Below are 28000 nucleotides of genomic sequence, written 5' to 3' on the forward strand. Positions count from 1 at the left end.
ACTTCTTTATATACAATCCACCATGGGACGCTCCTCACCACCAACACCATACACACCACGGGAAACTCCTCACCACTTCTCCATATACAATCCACCATGGGACACTTCTCCATATACAATCCACCATGGGACGCTCCTCACCACCAACACCATACACACCACTTCTCCATATACAATGCACCATGAGACGCTCCTCACCACCAACACCATACACACCACTTCTCCATATACAATCCACCATGGGACGCTCCTCACCACCAACACCATACACACCACTTCTCCATATACAATCCACCATGGGACGCTCCTCACCACCAACACCATACACACCACTTCTTTATATACAATCCACCATGGGAAACTCCTCACCACTTCTCCATATACAATCCACCATGAGACACTCCTCACCACAAACACCATACACACCACTTCTCCATATACAATCCACCATGGGAAACTCCTCACCACTTCTCCATATACAATCCACCATGGGAAACTCCTCACCACCAACACCATACACACCACTTCTTTATATACAATCCACCATGGGAAACTCCTCACCACTTCTCCATATACAATCCACCATGGGAAACTCCTCACCACAAACACCATACACACCACTTCTCCATATACAATCCACCATGGGAAACTCCTCACCACTTCTCCATATACAATCCACCATGGGAAACTCCTCACCACCAACACCATACACACCACTTCTCCATATACAATCCACCATGAGACGCTCCTCACTACTTCTTTATATACAATCCACCATGGGAAACTCCTCAACACCAACACCAAACACACCACTTCTCCATATACAATCCACCATGGGAAACTCCTCACCACCAACACCATACACACCACTTCTTTATATACAATCCACCATGGGACGCTCCTCACCACTTCTCCATACACACCACTTCTCCATATACAATCCACCATGGGACGCTCCTCACCACTAACACCATACACACCACTTCTCCATATACAATCCACCATGGGAAACTCCTCACCACTTCTCCATATACAATCCACCATGAGACGCTCCTCACCACCAACACCATACACACCACTTCTTTATATACAATCCACCATGGGACGCTCCTCACCACTTCTCCATACACACCACTTCTCCATATACAATCCACCATGGGACGCTCCTCACCACTAACACCATACACACCACTTCTCCATATACAATCCACCATGGGAAACTCCTCACCACTTCTCCATATACAATCCACCATGGGACGCTCCTCACCACTAACACCATACACACCACTTCTCCATATACAATCCACCATGGGAAACTCCTCACCACTTCTCCATATACAATCCACCATGAGACACTTCCCCATATACAATCCACCATGAGATGCTCCACACCACCAACACCATACACACCACTTCTCCATATACAATCCACCATGAGACACTTCTCCATATACAATCCACCATGGGACGCTCCTCACCACTTCTCCATATACAATCCACCATGGGACGCTCCTCACCACCAACACCATACACACCACTTCTTTATATACAATCCACCATGGGAGGCCGGGGAGGGGCAGAGGCCGGGCAGGGGGAGGGGCAGAGGCCTGGTTGGGGGGAGGGGCAGAGGCCGGGCCTAGGCCTGGTTGGGGGAGGGGCAGAGGCCTGGTTGGGGGAGGGGCAGAGGCCTGGTTGGGGGAGGGGCAGAGGCCTGGTTGGGGGAGGGGCAGAGGCCTGGTTGGGGGAGGGACCAGGGCAGGCAGGGGCCTGGTTGGGGGAGGGGCCGGGCAGGGGGAGGGGCAGAAGCCCCGTTGGGGGAGGGGCAGAGGCCCCGTTGGGGGAGGGGCAGAGGCCGGGCAGGGGGAGGGGCAGAGGCCGGGCAGGGGGAGGGGCAGAGGCCGGGCAGGGGGAGGGGCAGAAGCCCGGTTGGGGGAGGGGCAGAAGCCCGGTTGGGGGAGGGACCAGGCCTGGTTGGGGGAGGGGCCAGGCCGGGGAGGGGCAGAGCCCTGGTTGGGGGAGGGGCAGAAGTCCGGTTGGGGGAGGGGCAGAAGCCCGGTTGGGGGAGGGGCCAGGCCGGGGAGGGGCAGAGGCCCGGTTGGGGGAGGGGCAGAGCCCCGGTTGGGGGAGGGGCAGAAGCCTGGTTGGGGGGAGGGGCAGAGGCCGGGCCTAGGCCTGGTTGGGGGAGGGGCAGAGGCCTGGTTGGGGGAGGGGCAGAGGCCTGGTTGGGGGAGGGGCAGAGGCCTGGTTGGGGGAGGGGCAGAGGCCTGGTTGGGGGAGGGGCAGAGGCCTGGTTGGGGGAGGGACCAGGCCTGGTTGGGGGAGGGGCAGAGGCCCGGTTGGGGGAGGGGCAGAGGCCCGGTTGGGGGAGGGACCAGGCCGGGGAGGGGCAGAGCCCTGGTTGGGGGAGGGGCAGAGGCCCGGTTGGGGGAGGGGCAGAGGCCCGGTTGGGGGAGGGGCAGAGGCCGGGGAGGGGCAGAGGCCCGGTTGGGGGAGGGGCAGAGGCCCGGTTGGGGGAGGGGCAGAGGCCGGGGAGGGGCAGAGCCCTGGTTGGGGGAGAGGCAGAGGCCCGGTTGGGGGAGGGACCAGGCCTGGTTGGGGGAGGGGCAGAAGCCCGGTTGGGGGAGGGACCAGGCCTGGTTGGGGGAGGGGCAGAAGCCCGGTTGGGGGAGGGGCAGAGGCCCGGTTGGGGGAGGGGCAGAGGCCCGGTTGGGGGAGGGACCAGGCCCGGTTGGGGGAGGGGCAGAGGCCCGGTTGGGGGAGGGGCAGAGGCCCGGTTGGGGGAGGGGCAGAGGCCCGGTTGGGGGAGGGACCAGGCCTGGTTGGGGGAGGGGCAGAGGCCCGGTTGGGGGAGGGACCAGGCCTGGTTGGGGGAGGGACCAGGCCCGGTTGGGGGAGGGGCAGAGGCCCGGTTGGGGGAGGGGCAGAGGCCCGGTTGGGGGAGGGACCAGGCCTGGTTGGGGGAGGGGCAGAGGTCTGGTTGGGGGAGGGACCAGGCCTGGTTGGGGGAGGGGCAGAGGTCTGGTTGGGGGAGGGGCAGAGGTCTGGTTGGGGGAGGGACCAGGCCTGGTTGGGGGAGGGGCAGAAGCCCGGTTGGGGGAGGGGCAGAAGCCCGGTTGGGGGAGGGGCAGAAGCCCGGTTGGGGGAGGGGCAGAAGCCCGGTTGGGGGAGGGACCAGGCCTGGTTGGGGGAGGGGCAGAAGCCTGGTTGGGGGAGGGACCAAGCCCGGTTGGGGGAGGGGCAGAAGCCCGGTTGGGGGAGGGGCAGAAGCCCGGTTGGGGGAGGGGCAGAAGCCCGGTTGGGGGAGGGGCAGAAGCCCGGTTGGGGGAGGGGCAGAGGCCCGGTTGGGGGAGGGGCAGAAGCCCGGTTGGGGGAGGGGCAGAAGCCCGGTTGGGGGAGGGGCAGAAGCCCGGTTGGGGGAGGGGCAGAGGCCCGGTTGGGGGAGGGGCAGAGGCCCGGTTGGGGGAGGGACCAGGCCTGGTTGGGGGAGGGGCAGAGGTCTGGTTGGGGGAGGGGCAGAGGTCTGGTTGGGGGAGGGACCAGGCCTGGTTGGGGGAGGGGCAGAGGTCTGGTTGGGGGAGGGGCAGAGGTCTGGTTGGGGGAGGGGCAGAGGTCTGGTTGGGGGAGGGACCAGGCCTGGTTGGGGGAGGGGCAGAAGCCCGGTTGGGGGAGGGACCAGGCCTGGTTGGGGGAGGGGCAGAGGCCCGGTTGGGGGAGGGGCAGAAGCCCGGTTGGGGGAGGGGCAGAGGCCCGGTTGGGGGAGGGGCAGAGGCCCGGTTGGGGGAGGGACCAGGCCTGGTTGGGGGAGGGGCAGAGGTCTGGTTGGGGGAGGGGCAGAGGTCTGGTTGGGGGAGGGACCAGGCCTGGTTGGGGGAGGGGCAGAGGTCTGGTTGGGGGAGGGGCAGAGGTCTGGTTGGGGGAGGGGCAGAGGTCTGGTTGGGGGAGGGACCAGGCCTGGTTGGGGGAGGGGCAGAGGCCCGGTTGGGGGAGGGGCAGAGGCCCGGTTGGGGGAGGGGCCAGGCCGGGGAGGGGCAGAGGCCCGGTTGGGGGAGGGGCAGAGCCCCGGTTGGGGGAGGGGCAGAAGCCTGGTTGGGGGGAGGGGCAGAGGCCGGGCCTAGGCCTGGTTGGGGGAGGGGCAGAGGCCTGGTTGGGGGAGGGGCAGAGGCCTGGTTGGGGGAGGGGCAGAGGCCTGGTTGGGGGAGGGGCAGAGGCCTGGTTGGGGGAGGGACCAGGCCTGGTTGGGGGAGGGGCAGAGGCCCGGTTGGGGGAGGGGCAGAGGCCCGGTTGGGGGAGGGACCAGGCCGGGGAGGGGCAGAGCCCTGGTTGGGGGAGGGGCAGAGGCCCGGTTGGGGGAGGGGCAGAGGCCCGGTTGGGGGAGGGGCAGAGGCCGGGGAGGGGCAGAGGCCCGGTTGGGGGAGGGGCAGAGGCCCGGTTGGGGGAGGGGCAGAGGCCGGGGAGGGGCAGAGCCCTGGTTGGGGGAGAGGCAGAGGCCCGGTTGGGGGAGGGACCAGGCCTGGTTGGGGGAGGGGCAGAAGCCCGGTTGGGGGAGGGACCAGGCCTGGTTGGGGGAGGGGCAGAAGCCCGGTTGGGGGAGGGGCAGAGGCATACACACCACTTCTCCATATACAATCCACCATGGGATGCTCCTCACCACCAACACCATACACACCACTTCTCCATATACAATCCACCATGGGAAACTCCTCACCACCAACACCATACACACCACTTCTTTATATACAATCCACCATGGGAAACTCCTCACCACTTCTCCATATACAATCCACCATGGGACACTTCTCCATATACAATCCACCATGAGACGCTCCTCACTACTTCTTTATATACAATCCACCATGGGACGCTCCTCACAACCAACACCAAACACACCACTTCTCCATATACAATCCACCATGAGACGCTCCTCACAACCAACACCAAACACACCACTTCTCCATATACAATCCACCATGGGACGCTCCTCACAACCAACACCAAACACACCACTTCTCCATATACAATCCACCATGGGACGCTCCTCACAACCAACACCAAACACACCACTTCTCCATATACAATCCACCATGGGAAACTCCTCACCACTTCTCCATATACAATCCACCATGAGACACTCCTCACCACCAACACCATACACACCACTTCTCCATATACAATCCACCATGGGAAACTCCTCACCACCAACACCATACACACCACTTCTCCATATACAATCCACCATGGGACGCTCCTCACCACCAACACCATACACACTACTTCTTTATATACAATCCACCATGGGACGCTCCTCACCACCAACACCATACACACCACGGGAAACTCCTCACCACTTCTCCATATACAATCCACCATGGGACACTTCTCCATATACAATCCACCATGGGACGCTCCTCACCACCAACACCATACACACCACTTCTCCATATACAATGCACCATGAGACGCTCCTCACCACCAACACCATACACACCACTTCTCCATATACAATCCACCATGGGACGCTCCTCACCACCAACACCATACACACCACTTCTCCATATACAATCCACCATGGGACGCTCCTCACCACCAACACCATACACACCACTTCTCCATATACAATCCACCATGAGACGCTCCTCACCACCAACACCATACACACCACTTCTCCATATACAATCCACCATGGGACGCTCCTCACCACCAACACCATACACACCACTTCTCCATATACAATCCACCATGGGACGCTCCTCACCACCAACACCATACACACCACTTCTTTATATACAATCCACCATGGGAAACTCCTCACCACTTCTCCATATACAATCCACCATGAGACACTCCTCACCACAAACACCATACACACCACTTCTCCATATACAATCCACCATGGGAAACTCCTCACCACTTCTCCATATACAATCCACCATGGGAAACTCCTCACCACCAACACCATACACACCACTTCTTTATATACAATCCACCATGGGAAACTCCTCACCACTTCTCCATATACAATCCACCATGGGAAACTCCTCACCACAAACACCATACACACCACTTCTCCATATACAATCCACCATGGGAAACTCCTCACCACTTCTCCATATACAATCCACCATGGGAAACTCCTCACCACCAACACCATACACACCACTTCTCCATATACAATCCACCATGAGACGCTCCTCACTACTTCTTTATATACAATCCACCATGGGAAACTCCTCAACACCAACACCAAACACACCACTTCTCCATATACAATCCACCATGGGAAACTCCTCACCACCAACACCATACACACCACTTCTTTATATACAATCCACCATGGGACGCTCCTCACCACTTCTCCATACACACCACTTCTCCATATACAATCCACCATGGGACGCTCCTCACCACTAACACCATACACACCACTTCTCCATATACAATCCACCATGAGAAACTCCTCACCACTTCTCCATATACAATCCACCATGAGACGCTCCTCACCACCAACACCATACACACCACTTCTTTATATACAATCCACCATGGGACGCTCCTCACCACTTCTCCATACACACCACTTCTCCATATACAATCCACCATGGGACGCTCCTCACCACTAACACCATACACACCACTTCTCCATATACAATCCACCATGGGAAACTCCTCACCACTTCTCCATATACAATCCACCATGGGACGCTCCTCACCACTAACACCATACACACCACTTCTCCATATACAATCCACCATGGGAAACTCCTCACCACTTCTCCATATACAATCCACCATGAGACACTTCCCCATATACAATCCACCATGAGATGCTCCACACCACCAACACCATACACACCACTTCTCCATATACAATCCACCATGGGACGCTCCTCACCACTTCTCCATATACAATCCACCATGGGACGCTCCTCACCACCAACACCATACACACCACTTCTTTATATACAATCCACCATGGGAGGCCGGGGAGGGGCAGAGGCCGGGCAGGGGGAGGGGCAGAGGCCTGGTTGGGGGAGGGGCAGAGGCCTGGTTGGGGGGAGGGGCAGAGGCCGGGCCTAGGCCTGGTTGGGGGAGGGGCAGAGGCCTGGTTGGGGGAGGGGCAGAGGCCTGGTTGGGGGAGGGGCAGAGGCCTGGTTGGGGGAGGGGCAGAGGCCTGGTTGGGGGAGGGACCAGGGCAGGCAGGGGCCTGGTTGGGGGAGGGGCCGGGCAGGGGGAGGGGCAGAAGCCCCGTTGGGGGAGGGGCAGAGGCCCCGTTGGGGGAGGGGCAGAGGCCGGGCAGGGGGAGGGGCAGAGGCCGGGCAGGGGGAGGGGCAGAGGCCGGGCAGGGGGAGGGGCAGAAGCCCGGTTGGGGGAGGGGCAGAAGCCCGGTTGGGGGAGGGACCAGGCCTGGTTGGGGGAGGGGCCAGGCCGGGGAGGGGCAGAGCCCTGGTTGGGGGAGGGGCAGAAGTCCGGTTGGGGGAGGGGCAGAAGCCCGGTTGGGGGAGGGGCCAGGCCGGGGAGGGGCAGAGGCCCGGTTGGGGGAGGGGCAGAGCCCCGGTTGGGGGAGGGGCAGAAGCCTGGTTGGGGGGAGGGGCAGAGGCCGGGCCTAGGCCTGGTTGGGGGAGGGGCAGAGGCCTGGTTGGGGGAGGGGCAGAGGCCTGGTTGGGGGAGGGGCAGAGGCCTGGTTGGGGGAGGGGCAGAGGCCTGGTTGGGGGAGGGGCAGAGGCCTGGTTGGGGGAGGGACCAGGCCTGGTTGGGGGAGGGGCAGAGGCCCGGTTGGGGGAGGGGCAGAGGCCCGGTTGGGGGAGGGACCAGGCCGGGGAGGGGCAGAGCCCTGGTTGGGGGAGGGGCAGAGGCCCGGTTGGGGGAGGGGCAGAGGCCCGGTTGGGGGAGGGGCAGAGGCCGGGGAGGGGCAGAGGCCCGGTTGGGGGAGGGGCAGAGGCCCGGTTGGGGGAGGGGCAGAGGCCGGGGAGGGGCAGAGCCCTGGTTGGGGGAGAGGCAGAGGCCCGGTTGGGGGAGGGACCAGGCCTGGTTGGGGGAGGGGCAGAAGCCCGGTTGGGGGAGGGACCAGGCCTGGTTGGGGGAGGGGCAGAAGCCCGGTTGGGGGAGGGGCAGAGGCCCGGTTGGGGGAGGGGCAGAGGCCCGGTTGGGGGAGGGGCAGAGGCCCGGTTGGGGGAGGGGCAGAGGCCCGGTTGGGGGAGGGGCAGAGGCCCGGTTGGGGGAGGGACCAGGCCTGGTTGGGGGAGGGGCAGAGGCCCGGTTGGGGGAGGGACCAGGCCTGGTTGGGGGAGGGACCAGGCCCGGTTGGGGGAGGGGCAGAGGCCCGGTTGGGGGAGGGGCAGAGGCCCGGTTGGGGGAGGGACCAGGCCTGGTTGGGGGAGGGGCAGAGGTCTGGTTGGGGGAGGGGCAGAGGTCTGGTTGGGGGAGGGACCAGGCCTGGTTGGGGGGAGGGGCAGAAGCCCGGTTGGGGGAGGGGCAGAAGCCCGGTTGGGGGAGGGGCAGAAGCCCGGTTGGGGGAGGGGCAGAAGCCCGGTTGGGGGAGGGACCAGGCCTGGTTGGGGGAGGGGCAGAAGCCTGGTTGGGGGAGGGACCAAGCCCGGTTGGGGGAGGGGCAGAAGCCCGGTTGGGGGAGGGGCAGAAGCCCGGTTGGGGGAGGGGCAGAAGCCCGGTTGGGGGAGGGGCAGAAGCCCGGTTGGGGGAGGGGCAGAGGCCCGGTTGGGGGAGGGGCAGAAGCCCGGTTGGGGGAGGGGCAGAAGCCCGGTTGGGGGAGGGGCAGAAGCCCGGTTGGGGGAGGGGCAGAGGCCCGGTTGGGGGAGGGGCAGAGGCCCGGTTGGGGGAGGGACCAGGCCTGGTTGGGGGAGGGGCAGAGGTCTGGTTGGGGGAGGGGCAGAGGTCTGGTTGGGGGAGGGACCAGGCCTGGTTGGGGGAGGGGCAGAGGTCTGGTTGGGGGAGGGGCAGAGGTCTGGTTGGGGGAGGGGCAGAGGTCTGGTTGGGGGAGGGACCAGGCCTGGTTGGGGGAGGGGCAGAAGCCCGGTTGGGGGAGGGACCAGGCCTGGTTGGGGGAGGGGCAGAGGCCCGGTTGGGGGAGGGGCAGAAGCCCGGTTGGGGGAGGGGCAGAGGCCCGGTTGGGGGAGGGGCAGAGGCCCGGTTGGGGGAGGGACCAGGCCTGGTTGGGGGAGGGGCAGAGGTCTGGTTGGGGGAGGGGCAGAGGTCTGGTTGGGGGAGGGACCAGGCCTGGTTGGGGGAGGGGCAGAGGTCTGGTTGGGGGAGGGGCAGAGGTCTGGTTGGGGGAGGGGCAGAGGTCTGGTTGGGGGAGGGACCAGGCCTGGTTGGGGGAGGGGCAGAGGCCCGGTTGGGGGAGGGGCAGAGGCCCGGTTGGGGGAGGGGCAGAGGCCCGGTTGGGGGAGGGGCCAGGCCGGGGAGGGGCAGAGGCCCGGTTGGGGGAGGGGCAGAGCCCCGGTTGGGGGAGGGGCAGAAGCCTGGTTGGGGGGAGGGGCAGAGGCCGGGCCTAGGCCTGGTTGGGGGAGGGACCAGGCCTGGTTGGGGGAGGGACCAGGCCCGGTTGGGGGAGGGGCAGAGGCCCGGTTGGGGGAGGGGCAGAGGCCCGGTTGGGGGAGGGGCAGAGGCCCGGTTGGGGGAGGGACCAGGCCTGGTTGGGGGAGGGGCAGAGGCCCGGTTGGGGGAGGGACCAGGCCTGGTTGGGGGAGGGGCAGAGGTCTGGTTGGGGGAGGGACCAGGCCTGGTTGGGGGAGGGGCAGAGGTCTGGTTGGGGGAGGGGCAGAGGTCTGGTTGGGGGAGGGACCAGGCCTGGTTGGGGGAGGGGCAGAAGCCCGGTTGGGGGAGGGGCAGAAGCCCGGTTGGGGGAGGGGCAGAAGCCCGGTTGGGGGAGGGGCAGAAGCCCGGTTGGGGGAGGGACCAGGCCTGGTTGGGGGAGGGGCAGAAGCCTGGTTGGGGGAGGGACCAGGCCTGGTTGGGGGAGGGGCAGAAGCCCGGTTGGGGGAGGGGCAGAAGCCCGGTTGGGGGAGGGGCAGAAGCCCGGTTGGGGGAGGGGCAGAAGCCCGGTTGGGGGAGGGGCAGAGGCCCGGTTGGGGGAGGGGCAGAAGCCCGGTTGGGGGAGGGGCAGAAGCCCGGTTGGGGGAGGGGCAGAAGCCCGGTTGGGGGAGGGGCAGAGGTCTGGTTGGGGGAGGGGCAGAGGTCTGGTTGGGGGAGGGACCAGGCCTGGTTGGGGGAGGGGCAGAGGTCTGGTTGGGGGAGGGGCAGAGGTCTGGTTGGGGGAGGGGCAGAGGTCTGGTTGGGGGAGGGACCAGGCCTGGTTGGGGGAGGGGCAGAAGCCCGGTTGGGGGAGGGACCAGGCCTGGTTGGGGGAGGGGCAGAGGCCCGGTTGGGGGAGGGGCAGAGGCCCGGTTGGGGGAGGGGCAGAGGCCCGGTTGGGGGAGGGGCAGAGGCCCGGTTGGGGGAGGGACCAGGCCTGGTTGGGGGAGGGGCAGAGGTCTGGTTGGGGGAGGGGCAGAGGTCTGGTTGGGGGAGGGGCAGAGGTCTGGTTGGGGGAGGGGCAGAGGTCTGGTTGGGGGAGGGGCAGAGGTCTGGTTGGGGGAGGGGCAGAGGTCTGGTTGGGGGAGGGACCAGGCCTGGTTGGGGGAGGGGCAGAAGCCCGGTTGGGGGAGGGACCAGGCCTGGTTGGGGGAGGGGCAGAGGCCCGGTTGGGGGAGGGGCAGAAGCCCGGTTGGGGGAGGGGCAGAGGCCTCCAGTCCCGGAAGCGGTCGGTCAGTGATCGGTAGGGGGGTCGGATCGGAGGGGATCTCGGTGGACAGACATGGCGGACACACACACACTCCTCATACGATCATATCGGCAGATTTGTTACCTTTTTGCAGCTTCTTCAGCCGGAGCTCCACCTCTTCCCCTTCCCAGCCGAGCATGTCCCGCACCGCGCACTGCATGCCGGGAGACGGGCGGAGGAGCCGCCAGAGGGCGCCGTACAGTCAGCCGAGCTCATCCCGGGAGAGCCAATCAGAGCGGAGAAGAGCCGAGAACATCCGAAGATTGCCGAGAGCAGACAGCCAATCAGCGGAGGCGGAAGTACACGACTCGAGCCGAGCAGAAGCGAACAGAGCCGATTATAGCCGAGAGCCGCCAGCCAATCAGAACACAGAGGGGAGGAACGCTGATAGCCGGGGGGTGATGGGGCGGGGTTAGAGGAAGTGTTGTCGCCAATGGCAACCAAAATGATTGAGTGATGTGAGAAGGTCACCGGATCCCGAGCGGGAGATATGGGGGAGGGGAGGATCCAACACATGTGTGATTATATGTCATATTACATTATATATCTCTGTATGTTGTGTGATTATATGTCATATTACATTATATATCTCTGTATGTTGTGTGATTATATGTCATATTACATTATATATCTCTGTATGTTGTGTGATTATATGTCATATTACATTATATATCCTGTATGTTGTGTGATTATATGTCATATTACATTATATATCCTGTATGTTGTGTGATTATATGTCATATTACATTATATATCCTGTATGTTGTGTGATTATATGTCATATTACATTATATATCCTGTATGTTGTGTGATTATATGTCATATTACATTATATATCTCTGTATGTTGTGTGATTATATGTCATATTACATTATATATCTCTGTATGTTGTGTGATTATATGTCATATTACATTATATATCTCTGTATATTGTGTGATTATATGTCATATTACATTATATATCTCTGTATGTTGTGTGATTATATGTCATATTACATTATATATCTCTGTATGTTGTGTGATTATATGTCATATTACATTATATATCTCTGTATGTTGTGTGATTATATGTCATATTACATTATATATCCTGTATGTTGTGTGATTATATGTCATATTACATTATATATCCTGTATGTTGTGTGATTATATGTCATATTACATTATATATCTCTGTATGTTGTGTGATTATATGTCATATTACATTATATATCCTGTATGTTGTGTGATTATATGTCATATTACATTATATATCCTGTATGTTGTGTGATTATATGTCATATTACATTATATATCTCTGTATGTTGTGTGATTATATGTCATATTACATTATATATCCTGTATGTTGTGTGATTATATGTCATATTACATTATATATCTCTGTATGTTGTGTGATTATATGTCATATTACATTATATATCCCTGTATGTTGTGTGATTATATGTCATATTACATTATATATCTCTGTATGTTGTGTGATTATATGTCATATTACATTATATATCTCTGTATGTTGTGTGATTATATGTCATATTACATTATATATCTCTGTATGTTGTGTGATTATATGTCATATTACATTATATATCTCTGTATGTTGTGTGATTATATGTCATATTACATTATATATCTCTGTATGTTGTGTGATTATATGTCATATTACATTATATATCTCTGTATGTTGTGTGATTATATGTCATATTACATTATATATCTCTGTATGTTGTGTGATTATATGTCATATTACATTATATATCCTGTATGTTGTGTGATTATATGTCATATTACATTATATATCTCTGTATGTTGTGTGATTATATGTCATATTACATTATATATCCTGTATGTTGTGTGATTATATGTCATATTACATTATATATCTCTGTATATTGTGGGGTCACCAGTCCGGTATTTGTATATTGTGGGGTCACCAGTCCGGTATTTGTATATTGTGGGGTCACCAGTCCGGTATTTATATATTGTGGGGTCACCAGTCCGGTATTTGTATATTGTGGGGTCACCAGTCCGATATTTGTATATTGTGGGGTCACCAGTCCGATATTTGTATATTGTGGGGTCACCAGTCCGGTATTTATATATTGTGGGGTCACCAGTCCGGTATTTGTATATTGTGGGGTCACCAGTCCGGTATTTATATATTGTGGGGTCACCAGTCCGGTATTTGTATATTGTGGGGTCACCAGTCCGATATTTGTATATTGTGGGGTCACCAGTCCGATATTTGTATATTGTGGGGTCACCAGTCCGGTATTTATATATTGTGGGGTCACCAGTCCGGTATTTGTATATTGCGTGGTCACCAGTCCGGTATTTGTATATTGTGGGGTCACCAGTCCGGTATTTATATATTGTGGGGTCACCAGTCCGGTATTTATATATTGTGGGGTCACCAGTCCGGTATTTGTATATTGTGGGGTCACCAGTCCGGTATTTGTATATTGTGGGGTCACCAGTCCGGTATTTATATATTGTGGGGTCACCAGTCCGGTATTTATATATTGTGGGGTCACCAGTCCGGTATTTATATATTGTGGGGTCACCAGTCCGGTATTTCTCTATTGTGGGGTCACCAGTCCGATATTTATATATTGTGAGGTCACCAGTCCGGTATTTGTATATTGTGGGGTCACCAGTCCGGTATTTATATATTGTGGGGTCACCAGTCCGGTATTTGTATATTGTGGGGTCACCAGTCCGGTATTTATATATTGTGGGGTCACCAGTCCGGTATTTATATATTGTGGGGTCACCAGTCCGGTATTTATATATTGTGGGGTCACCAGTCCGGTATTTATATATTGTGGGGTCACCAGTCCGGTATTTATATATTGTGGGGTCACCAGTCCAGTATTTGTATATTGTGGGGTCACCAGTCCGGTATTTATATATTGTGGGGTCACCAGTCCGGTATTTCTCTATTGTGGGGTCACCAGTCCGATATTTATATATTGTGAGGTCACCAGTCCGGTATTTATATATTGTGGGGTCACCAGTCCGGTATTTGTATATTGTGGGGTCACCAGTCCGGTATTTGTATATTGTGGGGTCACCAGTCCGGTATTTATATATTGTGGGGTCACCAGTCCGGTATTTGTATATTGTGGGGTCACCAGTCCGGTATTTATATATTGTGGGGTCACCAGTACAGTATTTATATATTGTGGGGTCACCAGTCCAGTATTTGTATATTGTGGGGTCACCAGTCCGGTATTTATACATTGTGGGGTCACCAGTCCGGTATTTCTATATTGTGGGGTCACCAGTCCGGTATTTATATATTGTGGGGTCACCAGTCCGGTATTTCTATATTGTGGGGTCACCAGTCCGGTATTTCTATATTGTGGGGTCACCAGTCCGGTATTTATACATTGTGGGGTCACCAGTCCGGTATTTATATATTGTGGGGTCACCAGTCCGGTATTTATATATTGTGGGGTCACCAGTCCGGTATTTATATATTGTGGGGTCACCAGTCCAGTATTTATATATTGTGGGGTCACCAGTCCGGTATTTATATATTGTGGGGTCACCAGTACAGTATTTGTATATTGTGGGGTCACCAGTCCAGTATTTATATATTGTGGGGTCACCAGTCCGGTATTTATATATTGTGGGGTCACCAGTCCGGTATTTGTATATTGTGGGGTCACCAGTCCAGTATTTATATATTGTGGGGTCACCAGTCCGGTATTTATATATTGTGGGGTCACCAGTACAGTATTTGTATATTGTGGGGTCACCAGTCCGGTATTTGTATATTGTGGGGTCACCAGTCCAGTATTTGTATATTGTGGGGTCACCAGTCCGGTATTTATATATTGTGGGGTCACCAGTCCGGTATTTATATATTGTGGGGTCACCAGTCCGGTATTTGTATATTGTGGGGTCACCAGTCCAGTATTTATATATTGTGGGGTCACCAGTCCGGTATTTGTATATTGTGGGGTCACCAGTCCGGTATTTATATATTGTGGGGTCACCAGTCCGGTATTTGTATATTGTGGGGTCACCAGTCCGGTATTTGTATATTGTGGGGTCACCAGTCCGGTATTTATATATTGTGGGGTCACCAGTCCGGTATTTGTATATTGTGGGGTCACCAGTCCGGTATTTGTATATTGTGGGGTCACCAGTCCGGTATTTATATATTGTGGGGTCACCAGTCTGGTATTTGTATATTGTGGGGTCACCAGTCCGGTATTTGTATATTGTGGGGTCACCAGTCCGGTATTTGTATATTGTGGGGTCACCAGTCCGGTATTTGTATATTGTGGGGTCACCAGTCCGGTATTTATATATTGTGGGGTCACCAGTCCGGTATTTATATATTGTGGGGTCACCAGTCCGGTATTTATATATTGTGGGGTCACCAGTCCGGTATTTATATATTGTGGGGTCACCAGTCCGGTATTTGTATATTGTGGGGTCACCAGTCCGGTATTTATACAATGAAATCATATCCCCTCTCAAGCATCTCTTCTCCAGAGAGAATAAGTTCAGAGCTCACAACCTTTCCTCATAACTAAGATCCTCCAGACCCTTTATTAGCTTTGTTGCCCTTCTTTGTAGTCGCTCCATTTCCAGTACATCCTTCCTGAGGACTGGTGTCCAGAACTGGACAGCATACTCCAGGTGCGGCCGGACCAGAGTCTTGTAGAGCGGGAGAATTATCGTTTTATCTCTGGAGTTGATCCCTTTTTAATGCCAATATTCTGTTTGCTTTATTAGCAGCAGCTTGGCATTGCATGTCATTGCTGAGCCTATCATCCACTAGGACCCCCAGGTCCTTTTCCATCCTAGATCCCCCCAGAGGTTCTCCCCCCAGTCTATAGATTGCATTCAGATTTTTACCACCCAAATGCATTATTTTACATTTTTCTACATTGAACCTCATTTGCCATGTAGTCGCCCCTCCCCCATTCATTTGTTCAGGTCTTTTTGCAAGGTTTCCACATCCTGCGGAGAAGTTATTGCCCTGCTTAGCTTAGTATCATCTGCAAATACAGAGATTGAACTGTTTATCCCATCCTCTAGATCGTTTATGAACAAATTAAATAGGATTGGTCCCAGCACAGAACCCTGGGGGACCCCACTACCCACCCCTGACCATTCTGAGTACTCCCCATTTATCACCACCCTCTGAACTCGCCCTTGTAGCCAGTTTTCAATCCATGTACTCACCCTATGGTCCATGCCAACAGACCTTATTTTGTACAGTAAACGTTTATGGGGAACTGTGTCAAATGCTTTTGCAAAATCCAGATACACCACGTCTACGGGCCTTCCTTTATCTAGATGGCAACTCACCTCCTCATAGAAGGTTAATAGATTGGTTTGGCAAGAACGATTCTTCATGAATCCATGCTGATTACTGCTAATGATATCATTCTTATTACTAAAATCTTGTATATAGTCCCTTATCATCCCCTCCAAGAGTTTACATACTATTGATGTTAGGCTAACTGGTCTGTAATTCCCAGGGATGTATTTTGGACCCTTTTTAAATATTGGTGCTTGTCAATCGGGGTTATTGTCAGTCAGGGGTTGAGTACAGTCTGTGTTGGTATTGGTCAAGATTGGTGTCGGTCGGGGGTTGAAGACAATCTCTGTCGCTGTCGGTCAGGGTTGAAGACAATTTGTGTCGGTGTCGGTCTAGGTTGAGGATATTCTGTGTTGGTGTCGGTAGGGGTTGACCACAATCTGTGTTGGTTTCGGTCTGTGTTTTGTATCGGTCTGAGTTGAGGACAAACTGGTTTGGTGTCGGTCGGGGGTTGAGGACAATCTGTGTTGGTGTCGGTCAGGGTTGGTGTCCGTCAGGGGTTGAGGACAGTCTGTGTCAGTGTTGGTCAAGATTGGTATCGGTCGGGGGTTGAGGACAATCTGAGTTGGTGTTGGTCAGGGTTGAAGACAATCTGTGTTGATGTCGGTCTGGGTTGGTGTCGGTCGGGGATTGAGGACAATCTGTGTTGGTGTCAGTCAGGGTTGAAGACAATCTGTGTTGATGTCCGCCTGGGTTGGTGTCGGTCGGGGTTGAGGACAATCTGTGTTGGTGTCGGTCTAGGTTGGTGACGGTCTGGGTTGGTGTCGGTCGGGGGTTGAGGACAATCGATGTTGGTGTTGCTCTGGGTTGGTGTTGGTCAGGGTTGAGGACAATCTGTGTTGGTGTCGGTCAGGGTTAAGGACAATCTGGGTTGGTGTCAGTCGGGGTTAAGGACAATCTGGGTTGGTGTCAGTCGGGGGTTGAAGACAATCTCTGTCGGTGTCGGTCAGGATTGGTGTCAGTCGGTGGTTGAGGGCAATCTGTGTTGGTGTCAGTCAGGGTTGGTGTCGGTAGGGGTTGACAACAATCTGTATTGATTTCGGTCTTTGTTTGTAATCGTCTCAGTTGAGGACAATCTGGGTTGGTGTCGGTCAGAGTTGAGGACAATCTGTGTTGATATTGGTCTGGGTTGGTGTCGGTCGGGGTTGAGGACAATCTGTGTTGGTATCGGTCGGGGTTGAGGACAATCGAAGTTGGTGTTGGTCGGGGTTGAGGACAATTGGGGTTGGTGTCAGTCGGGTTGAGGACAATTGAGGTTGGTGTCAGTCTAGGTTGGTGTCGTTCAGGGGTTGAGGACAATTTGGGTTGGTGTCGGTCGGGGTTGAGAACAATCTGGGTTGGTGTCAGTGTTGAGGACAATCGGGATTGGTGTCGGTCTAGGTTGAGGACAATCGGGGTTGGTGTTGGTCTGGGTTGAGGACAATTTGGGTTGGTGTCGGTCGGGGTTGAGGACAATCTCTGTTGGTGTCAGTCTGGGTTGGTGTCCGTCAGGGTTGAGGACAATCTGGGTTGGTGTCGGTCTGGGTTGGTGTCGGTCAGGGTTGGTGTCGGTCAGGGTTGAGGAAATCTGTGTTGGTGTCGTTTGAGGTTGAAGATATTCTGGGTTGGTGTCGGTAGGGGTTGACGACAATCTGTGTTGGTTTTTGGTCTGTGTTGGTTTTGGTCTGTGTTGGTTTTGGTCTGGGTTGGTGTCGGTCTGGGTTGGTGTCGGTCTGGGTTGAGGACAATCTGGTTTGGTGTCGATCGGGGTTGGTATTGTTCGGGGTTGATGACAACCGAAGTTGGTGTCGGTCGGGGTTGAGGACAATCGGGATTTGTGTCGGTCTGGGTTGGTGTTAATCAGGGTTGAGAACAATCTGTGTTGGTGTCGGTTTAGGTTGGTGTCGTTCGGGGGTTGAGGACAATCTGGGTTGGTGTTGGTCAGGGTTGAGGACAATCTTGGTTGGTGTCGGTCGGGGTTGAGGGCAATCGGGGTTGGTGTCGGTCGGGGTTGAGGACAATAGGGGTTGGTTTTGGTCGGGGTTGAGGACAATCTGTGTTGATGTCGGTCGTGGTTGAGGTCAGTCAGGGGTTGAGGACAATCTGTGTTGGTGGCGGTCAGGGTTGAGGACAATCTGTGTTGGTGTCAGTCTGGGTTGGGGTCGGTCGGGGTTGAGGACAATCTGTGTTGGTGTCAGTCGGGGTTGGTGTTAGTCGGGGATTGAGGACAATTTGGGTTGGTGTCCGGTCAGGATCGGCGTCGGTCAGGGTTGAGGACAATCTGGGTTAGTGTTGGTGTCGACCAGGGTTGGTGTTGCTCAGGGTTGAAGACAATCTGTGTTGGTGTCGACCAGGGTTGGTGTCGGTCTGAGTTGAGGACAATCTGTGTTGGTGTCGGTAAGGTTTGAGGACAATCTGGGTTGGTGTCGGTCTGGTTTGGTGTTTTTCAGGGTTGGTGTCGGTCAGGGTTGAGTACAATCTGGGTTGGTGTTGGTCAGGGTTGGTGTCGACCAGGGTTGGAGTCGCTCAGGGTTGAAGACAATCTGTGTTGGTGTCAGTTAGAGTTGGTGTCGACCATGGTTGGTGTTGGTCTGGGTTGAGGACAATCTGTGTTGGTGTCGTTTGGGGTTGGTGTCGGTCAGGGTTGAGGACAATCTGTGTTGGTGTCAGTCAGGGTTGAGGACAATTTGTGTTGGCGTTGGTCAAGGTTGAGGATATTCTGGGTTGGTGTCGGTGGAGTTTGAGGACAATCTGTGTTGATGTCGGTCTGTGTTGGTGTCAGTCGGGGTTGAGGACAATCTCTGTTGGTGTCGGTCGGGGTTGGTGACGGTCGGGGGTTGAGGACAATCTGCGCTGGTGTAGGTCAGGGTTAAGGACAATCTGTGTTGGCATCGGTCTAGTTTGGTGACAGTCTGGGTTGGTGTCGGTCAGGGGTTGAAGACAATCAGGGTTGGTGTCGGTCAGGGGTTGAGGACAATCAAGGTTGGTGTCGGTCTTGGTTGGTTTTGGTCGAAGTTGAGGACAATCTGTGTTGGTGTCGTTTGGGGTTGAGGACAATCTGTGTTGTTGTCGGTCGGGGTTGAGGTCAGTCAGAGTTAAGGACAATCTGTGGTGGTGTCGGTCTGGGTTGGTGTCAATCAGGGTTGAGGACAATCTGTGTTGGTGTCGGTCGGGGTTGAGGACAATCTGTGATGGTGTTGGTCTAGATTGGTGTCGGTCGGGGGTTGAGGACAATCTGTGTTGGTGTTGGCCAGGGTTGAGAACAATCTATGTTGGTATCGGTCGGGGTTGAGGACAATCTGTGTTGGTGTTCGGTCAGGGTTGGTGTCGGTCGGGGGTTGAGGACAATCCGGGTTGGTGTCCGGTCAGGGTTGGTGTCGGTCAGGGTTGAGGACAATCTGCCTAACAATAAAGACGTCACTTGCCCCCATCTATATCTGGCTATCGCAGTAAGATGCATTGGAAGGCTAACAACAGGCATAAACAAGACCAAGGATAAATCCAAAGGAAAAACCAAGCTTAACTTACCACCAGCCCGCAGACAACCAAATAACATGTCTAACAGTATGCGTTAAAAGCAGGGGTTTAGTCTGCACACATTTGCAAATGCATGCGTAAGCCACAGAGCCTCATCAAGGCACCCTGGTATCTGTGGTACCTAACACTAACTTATACGTGTCCCCACAGTGAAGGCACATGCATTCTGATGGATAGGTGAGAGCAGGTGGACTGAAAGGGAGCCACCCTTCCCAAAGGTACACCCAGCATATAGCACAATGGCTGCATTTGGTTGTCTGCAGGCTGGTGGTAAGTTAAGCTTGGTTTTTCTCTTGGATTTATCCTTGGTCTTGTTTATGCTTGAGGACAATCTGTGTTGGTGTCAGTCGGGGGTTGAAGACAATCTGGGTTGGTGTCCGGTCAGGGTTGAGGACAATCTAGGTTGGTGTCGGTAGGGGTTGAGGACAATCTGTGTTGGTGTTGGTCAGGGTTGGTGTCGGTCGGGGGTTGAGGACAATCTGTGTCGGTCAGGGTTGGTCGGGGGCTGAGGACAATCTGTGTTGGTATTGGTCAGGGTTGAGGACAATCTGGGTTGGCTTCTGTCGGGGTTGGCGTCTGTCGGGTTGGTGTAGGTTGGGGATGAGGACAATCTGTGTTGGTGTCGGTTGTGGTTGGTGTCGGTCAGGGTTGGTGTCGGTCAGGGTTGAGGACAATTTGGGTTGGCGTCTGTCGGGGTTGGTGTAGATCGGGGTTGAGGACAATCTGTGTTGGTGTCGGTCGGTGTTGGTGTCGGTCAGGGTTGATGTTGGAGTCATCCTGGGTTAGTGTTGGTCGGGGGTTGAGGACAATCAGTGTTGGTGTCGGTCTGGGTTGGTGTCGGTCAGGGTTGAGGACAATCTGGGTTGGTGTCCGGTCAGGGTTGGTGTCGGTCAGGGTTGAGGACAATCTGCCTAACAATAAAGACGCCACTTGCCCCCATCTATATCTGGCTATCGCAGTAAGATGCATTGGAAGGCTAACAACAGGCATAAACAAGACCAAGGATAAATCCAAAGGAAAAACCAAGCTTAACTTACCACCAGCCTGCAGACAACCAAATAACATGTCTAACAGTATGTGTTAAAAGCAGGGGTTTAGTCTGCACACATTTGCAAATGCATGCGTAAGCCACAGAGCCTCATCAAGGCACCCTGGTATCTGTGGTACCTAACACTAACTTATACGTGTCCCCACAGTGAAGGCACATGCATTCTGATGGATAGGTGAGAGCAGGTGGACTGAAAGGGAGCCACCCTTCCCAAAGGTACACCCAGCATATAGCACAATGGCTGCATTTGGTTGTCTGCAGGCTGGTGGTAAGTTAAGCTTGGTTTTTCTCTTGGATTTATCCTTGGTCTTGTTTATGCTTGAGGACAATCTGTGTTGGTGTCAGTCGGGGGTTGAAGACAATCTGGGTTAGTGTCCGGTCAGGGTTGAGGACAATCTAGGTTGGTGTCGGTAGGGGTTGAGGACAATCTGTGTTGGTGTTGGTCAGGGTTGGTGTCGGTCGGGGGTTGAGGACAATCTGTGTCGGTCAGGGTTGGTCGGGGGCTGAGGACAATCTGTGTTGGTGTTGGTCAGGGTTGAGGACAATCTGGGTTGGCTTCTGTCGGGGTTGGCGTCTGTCGGGTTGGTGTAGGTTGGGGATGAGGACAATCTGTGTTGGTGTCGGTTGTGGTTGGTGTCGGTCAGGGTTGGTGTCGGTCAGGGTTGAGGACAATTTGGGTTGGCGTCTGTCGGGGTTGGTGTAGATCGGGGTTGAGGACAATCTGTGTTGGTGTCGGTCGGTGTTGGTGTCGGTCAGGGTTGATGTTGGAGTCATCCTGGGTTAGTGTCGGTCGGGGGTTGAGGACAATCAGTGTTGGTGTCGGTCTGGGTTGGTGTCGGTCAGGGTTGAGGACAATCTGGGTTGGTGTTGGTCAAGGTTGGTGTCGACCAGGGTTGGGGTCGCTCAGGGTTGAAGACAATCTGTGTTGGTGTCGGTCTAGGTTGAGGACAATCTGTGTTGGTGTCGGTCAGGGTCGAGGACAATCAGGGTTGGTGTCGGTCAGGGTTGAGGACAATCTGAGTTGGCATCTGTCGGGGTTGGTGTAGATCTGTGTTGGTGTCGGTCAGGGTTGATGTTGGAGTCATCCTGGGTTAGGCTCAGTTGGGGTTCCCCATGACTAAGCTCCGTGGGCGGAGTGAAACGTGTGGGAACCGTGGCCTGGTTGGAGTCCAGGCTGAGGTTGCCACTCCATACACTGCAGCAGGACACCATAGATGTGCGACTTCCAGAGGTCACCCTTCCTGTCTTCAACCTTTCAGCACTTTAGCAGCAGCTGCGGATGCACCGTCCACATACCCTCTCCCTATCGAGCATGAGCAACACACACAGTTTTCCCAGGTCACCATGTTGATATTGGTTAGGGTTGAGTTTGTTGGTGTCATTCAGGGTTGGGGATAATATGGGTTTGTGTCAGTCCATGTTTGCGTTATTCTGGGTTGGGGTCAGTCGGGGTTTGTGTCAGTTCGTGTTGGTGTCAATCTGGTTTGGTGTCAAGTCAGAGTTGGTGATCTGGGTTGGTCCCTATTAGACTCAGTTGGGGTCGGGGTCACCCTGGGTTGGTGATGGTCGGGGGTTGGAGGCGATCTGGGTAGGCATCGGTCCCAGTTAGGGTTGGAATCATCCTGGGTTAGGGTCAGGCGCAGTTGGTGTCAGTCCGTGTTGGGGTCGGTCAGGGTTGGAGTCATCCTAGGTTGGAGTTAGTTGCGGTTGGTGGGCTTGTGTTGGTGTTGGTTGGGGTCTTCCTGAGTTTTGGACAGTTGGGGCTTGTGTCAGTCTGTGTTGGTGTCAGTCGGGGTTGGAGTCATCCTGGGTTAGGGTTGGAGTCCTCATGGGTTAGGGTTGGTCAGTATTGGTGTTGGTCAGGTTGGAATTATCATGGGTTAGGGTCAGTCGGGGTTAATGTCAGTCCATGTTGGTGTCAGTTGAGGTTGCAGTCATCGTGGGTTGGAGCCATTGGTTAGGGTCGGTTGGAGTTGGAGTCATTGTGGGTTGGTATTGGTTGAGGTTAGGGTCAGTTGAGGTTTGTGTCAGTCAGTGTTGGAATCATTCTAGGTTCAGGTTCATAAACGACCTGGAGGATGGGATAAACAGTTCAATCTCGGTATTTGCAGACGATACTAAGATAAGCAGGGCAATAACTTCTCCGCAGGATGTGGAAATCTTGCAAAAAGACCTGAACAAATTAATGGGGTGGGCGACTACATGGCAAATGAGGTTCTAGTAGATGATAGGCTCAGCAATGGCATGCAATGCCAAGCTGCTGCTAATAAAGCAAACAGAATATTGGCATTAAAAGGGGATCAACTGCAGAGATAAAACGATAATTCTCCCGCTCTACAAGACTCTGGTCCGGCCACACCTGGAGTATGCTGTCCAGTTCTGGGCACCAGTCCTCAGGAGGGACGTACTGGAAATGGAGCGAGTACAAAGAAGAGCAACAAAGCTAATAAAGGGTCTGGAGGATCTTAGTTATGAGGAAAGGTTGCGAGCTCTGAACTTATTCTCTCTGGAGAAGAGACGCTTGAGAGGGGATATGATTTCAATTTACAAATACTGTACTGGTGACCCCACAATAGGGATAAAACTTTTTCGCAGAAGAGAGTTTAATAAGACTCGTGGCCACTCATTACAATTAGAAGAAAAGGGGTTTAACCTTAAACTACGTAGAGGGTTCTTTACTGTAAGAGCGGCAAGGATGTGGAATTCCCTTCCACAGGCGGTGGTCTCAGCGGGGAGCATTGATAGCTTCAAGAAACTATTAGATAATCACCTGAATGACCGCAATATACAGGGATATGTAATGTAATACTGACACATAATCACACACATAGGTTGGACTTGATGGACTTGTGTCTTTTTTCAACCTCACCTACTATGTAACTATGTAAGGTCAGTCAGGGATTGTGGCAGTCCTTGCTTGTGTCGGTCTATGTTAGTGTCAATCTGAGTTGGTGTCATCCTGGGCTGGTGTCAGTTAGAGACAATCTGGGTTGGTCCCTGTGGGGGTCATCCTGGGTTAGGATTGGTCAGGGTTGGTGTCAGTCTGTATTGGAGTCACCTTGGGTTTGTGTCAGTCGGGGTTGGAGTCATCCTGGATTGTGGTCAGTCAGGGTTGGTATCAGTCCGTGTTGGTTCGGTCATGATTAGGGTCAGTCCGTGTTGGTGTCGGTCCCTGTTGGGGTTGCAGTCATACTGGGTTAAGCTCAGTTGGGATTGGTGTCGATCGGAATCATCCTGTGTTGTGGTCAATCGGGGTTCTGTTAGTCTGTGTTGGTGTCGGTTTGGGTTGAGGTTGTTCCACGTTGGTGTTAATCTAGTGTCGTTCAGGGTTGGATACAATATGGGTTGTGTCGGTCGGAGTTGGAGTCATCCTGGGTTGGGGGGAATCCGTGTTGGTGTCAGTCGGGGTTGGTGTTGGTTGGGCCTAGGTGTCTTCCTGGGTTGTGGTCAGTTGGGGCTTATGTCAGTCCGTATTGGGTTCAGTCTGTGTTGGATTCCATCTGAGTTTTGATGTCGGTCAGGGTTGGAGTCATCTTGCGCTGGTGTTGGTCCCTGTGGGGGCCGGTTAGGGTTTGGAGTTTTCTGAGTTTGGGTTGGTGTCAGTCCGTGTTTGTGTCATTCAGGGGTTGGGGGCTATCTGTGTCAGTGTCAGTCGGGGTTTGAGTCATCCTGGATTGGGGTCAGTCGGGGTTTGTGTCAGTCCGTGTTGGTGTCTGTCAGGGTTGGGGTTGATTCGTGTTGGTGTCGGTCAGGGTTGGAGTCCTCCTGGGTTGGGGTCTGTTTTGGTTGGTGTTGGTCTTTAATGGGGTTGAGGCTACTCAAGGGTTGAGGTCAGTAAGGCTTGAGATTGGTTGGGATTAGGGCTGGTCCGGGTTCCAAGTGGTTGGAGGGGGGGTAGATCTGGGTTCCAGGTGGTTGGAGATGATTGGGGTCGGTCAGGTTTGATGTTTGGGTCAGGCAGGCTGGATGTTTGGGTCGGACATGGTTGAGTTCATTTGCTGTTGATCCAGGTTAAGGTCGGTTGGGGATGACCTGGGTTGATATGGGAGTACCAGGCCTTCATTCTAGGTGGGTGCAGACATATTCTGTAAGTAATAGACCATGTCACTTGTGCAAGTTTTTTTTTCAAGTTAAACCCTGTGTAGGCATTCCCTGTTACTCCCAACCCTTTTATTCACGATGGGAGTAGTCATACCCTGTGACTCCCAACCTTTTTATTCATGATGGGAGTAGTTATACCCTGTGAGTTCCCATCCTTTTATTCATGATGGGAGTAATCATACCCTGTGAGTCCCAAACTTTTTTATTTACAATGAGAGTAGTCATACCCTGTGAGTCTTAACCCTTTTATTCATGATGGCCAATGGCGGTGAGGCGAAATATGTCACCCCAGGCCTTCCTACAAACATCCCGTCTACCAATGGCAGTCAGGCTAGCTATGTCACCACACTTTAGTAAGAAAGATGACCTGTATGTTCTCCCTATACACTGGAAGCACCTTTCCTGCTTCTGTCTCTGCAAAATCTTCATTAAAAGATAGTTCCCAAATCAAAATAATGTCTTCATTTGAAGGTGGAAGAGCCCCATATAGGAGTACTTAAAATAAAAGCAACCTTATATACAGAGCAGTTGAGTTCAAGCACACAAGCTCTGTATGTGGAGACCTCAGGACCAGACACTGCTGTGATAATAGGACAATAAATGGTCTACAGGGATAGAGATCAGAGGGCTTAGTATATACAGAATCTTCTCAGGTATACTCTCCTCTATAGCCCAGGCACAGTTTGGCACAGGATATCTACATAGTGCACCCTGGAGCTGGAAAGAGTGGCAAGTATCCCTCTCTATGGTCCTTCACTGCCATACACATATACAGCTTGTCATTAGGCGTATGGTCTATCATCTTAAAAAAATCACTATAAAGTCAATTGTGGTCAGTCAGGGTATGTGTCTGTTTGTGTTGGCTCGGTCAGGGTTGGTATCAATCTGGTTTGGTGTCAGTCCCTGTTGGGGTTGGTGTCATTCTGGGTTAGGTTCAGTTGGGGTTGATGTCAGTCAGGGTTGGAGTCATGCCGGGTTGAATTCATTCAAGGTTGGTGGGTCTGTGTTAGTTGGGGCTGGGATTTTCCTGGGTTGGTCGGGGGTTGGGGATGATCTGGGTTGGGGTTGGAGCCATCCTAGGTAAGGGTTGGTCTGGGTTGGTGTCAGTCCCTATTGGTGTTAATCTGGTTTGGTGTCGGTCAGAGTTGGGGACGATCTGGGTCGATGTTGGTGTTGGCGTGGGTTGCTGTCATTCTGAGTTGGTGTCGCTCCGAGTTGGAGACAGTCTGGCTTGGGGGTTTGAGTATACCTGGCTTGTTATCAGTTGGGGTCGGAGACAGGCACGGTTGGTGTCGGTCGGGGTTAGGGGCAATCTAGGTTGGTTTAGGTCGGGGTTGGTGTTGGTTGGGGGAGTCATCTTGGGTTGGTGGCGATCTGTGTTGGTGTAGGTTTTGGTTGGGGTCAGTTCATGTTGGTTTCGGTCAGTGCTGAGGACAATCTGGGTTTATGTCGATTCAGGTTGGGGACAGTCTATGTTGGCTTTTGTCGGGGTTGGAAACATTTGTTGTTGGTTCCGGTCGCAGACAGTCCAGGTTGGAAACAGTCTCAGTAATAATCAGTCTGGGTTTGTGTTGGTCAGGGTAGAGGCCGGGATTGAGATCAGTCTAGGTTGGGGACTGGCTGGCTTTGAGTCGGTTTTTGTTTTAGTTTGTCTTATTTGGGGTCTGTGTCGGTTGGGATCTGTCTGGGTTGGGGATGGTGTGACTTTGGATTGGTCTGGTTTGTGGACATTCTGGGTTAGGGTTGGTTTGGGTTCCAGGTAGTTTGGGTTAGGGTTGGTCTGGGTTCCCTTCAGTCTGGTTTGGGGGTGATCTTGGTTAATGTAGGTTGAGGGAGTGATCCTGTGTTGAGGATGATCTGGGTCGATGTCGGTAAGGGTTGGGGACCATCAATGTTGGTGTCAGTCAGTGTTGGGGACGATCTGGGTTGGGGACAGTCAGGGTTGGGGATAATCTGGGTTGGTGTCTGTCTGGGTTGGGGACTTCGTTTTGTTGTCGGGCAGGGGTTTGGACAATCAGTGTTGGTGTCAGTCAATGTTGGGGATAATCTGGGTTGGTGTCGGTCCGGGTTGGGGACAGTCAGGGATGGGTTGGTGTCTGTCAGGGTTGAGGATGATTTGGGTTGGAAACAGTCCGTGTTGGTGTTCGTTGGGGTTGGAAACGTTTGGAGTTGGTTCGAGTCAGGGTTGGAGGCATCCTGGGTTGGGGGTCAGTTGGGGTTGGAAGCATCAGGAACAGTGTCAGTAGGGATTGGTCTGGATTGATGTTAGTTTGGGTAGAGGTCGGTGTTGATTGGTCTGGGTTGGGGACTGGCTGGCTTTGGGTCGGTCTTTGGACCAGTTGGTCTGGTTTGGAGTCTGTCTGGATTGGGGAAGGTCTGGCTTTGGGTTGGTCTGGGTTCCAGTTGGTCAGGTTTGTTGACGTTCTGGGTTAGGGTTGGTCTTGGTTCCCTTTACTTGGGGTTAGGGTTGGTATGGGTTCCAGTTTTTCTGGGTTAAGTTTGTTCGGATTGAGTTGGTCAGGATTGGGTTTTGGTTAGGGTTGATTTGAGGATGGTCTAGGTTAGGGACGATCCGGGTTAGGGTTGTTCTGGGTTAAGTCAGTTGGGGTTGGAGTTAGTAAGGATTGGGGTCGATTTAGGGTTGGGAACAGTCTGGGTTAGGGACGTTCTGGATTCCAGTCATCCAGGGTTGGACTTGGTCAGCATTGGGGTTGGGGTTAGAGTTCCAATAAGTTGGGGTTTGTGTTGGTCATGGTTGGGGCCAATCAGGATTGAGGTTAGTCTGGGCTGGGCTGGGCTGGGCTTGGCCTAAGGTGAGGTCAGATGCGGTTGGTGTTGGTTGGCGTTAGGGCTGGTCTGGGTTCCAGTCAGTCTGGGCTGGGATCAGTTGGATTGGTCTGAATTGGGGTCTAGATCAGTTGGTGTAAGGGTCAGGCTGAGTGTATAGGTGGGTGGTCTGGGTTGGGGTTGGAGTCATCGTGGGTTGGGGTCTGTTTTGGTTGGTGTTGGTCTTGATTGGGGTTGAGGCTACTCAAGGGTTGAGGTCAGTAAGGCTTGAGATTGGTCAGGGTTAGGGTTGGTCTAGGTTCAGGTGGTTGGAGTTGATTGGGGTTGGTCAGGTTTGATGTTTGGGTCAGGCAGGGTTGATGTTTGGGTCGGACACGGTTGAGTTCATTTGTGGTTGATCCAGGATAAGGTCGGTTGGGGATGACCTGGGTTG

At 54.3% G+C, this 28000-nt stretch overlaps 1 protein-coding gene across 1 annotated transcript in view; it reads right to left on the bottom strand.

The window, feature by feature from the left end:
* MYPOP (Myb related transcription factor, partner of profilin) overlaps window positions 1-11012 on the bottom strand; it is a 39789-nt gene extending 28777 nt beyond the window's left edge. The window contains exon 1 of the mRNA XM_073598041.1: window positions 10859-11012. Within this exon, the coding sequence (XP_073454142.1) occupies window positions 10859-10934 (76 nt within the window). The 5' untranslated portion in view covers window positions 10935-11012. The remainder of the gene's footprint in view (window positions 1-10858) is intronic.
* Window positions 11013-28000: the final 16988 nt, after the last annotated feature.

Source organism: Aquarana catesbeiana, linkage group LG09, assembly GCF_042186555.1.
Source record: "Aquarana catesbeiana isolate 2022-GZ linkage group LG09, ASM4218655v1, whole genome shotgun sequence".
NCBI classification, from domain to species: domain Eukaryota; kingdom Metazoa; phylum Chordata; class Amphibia; order Anura; family Ranidae; genus Aquarana; species Aquarana catesbeiana.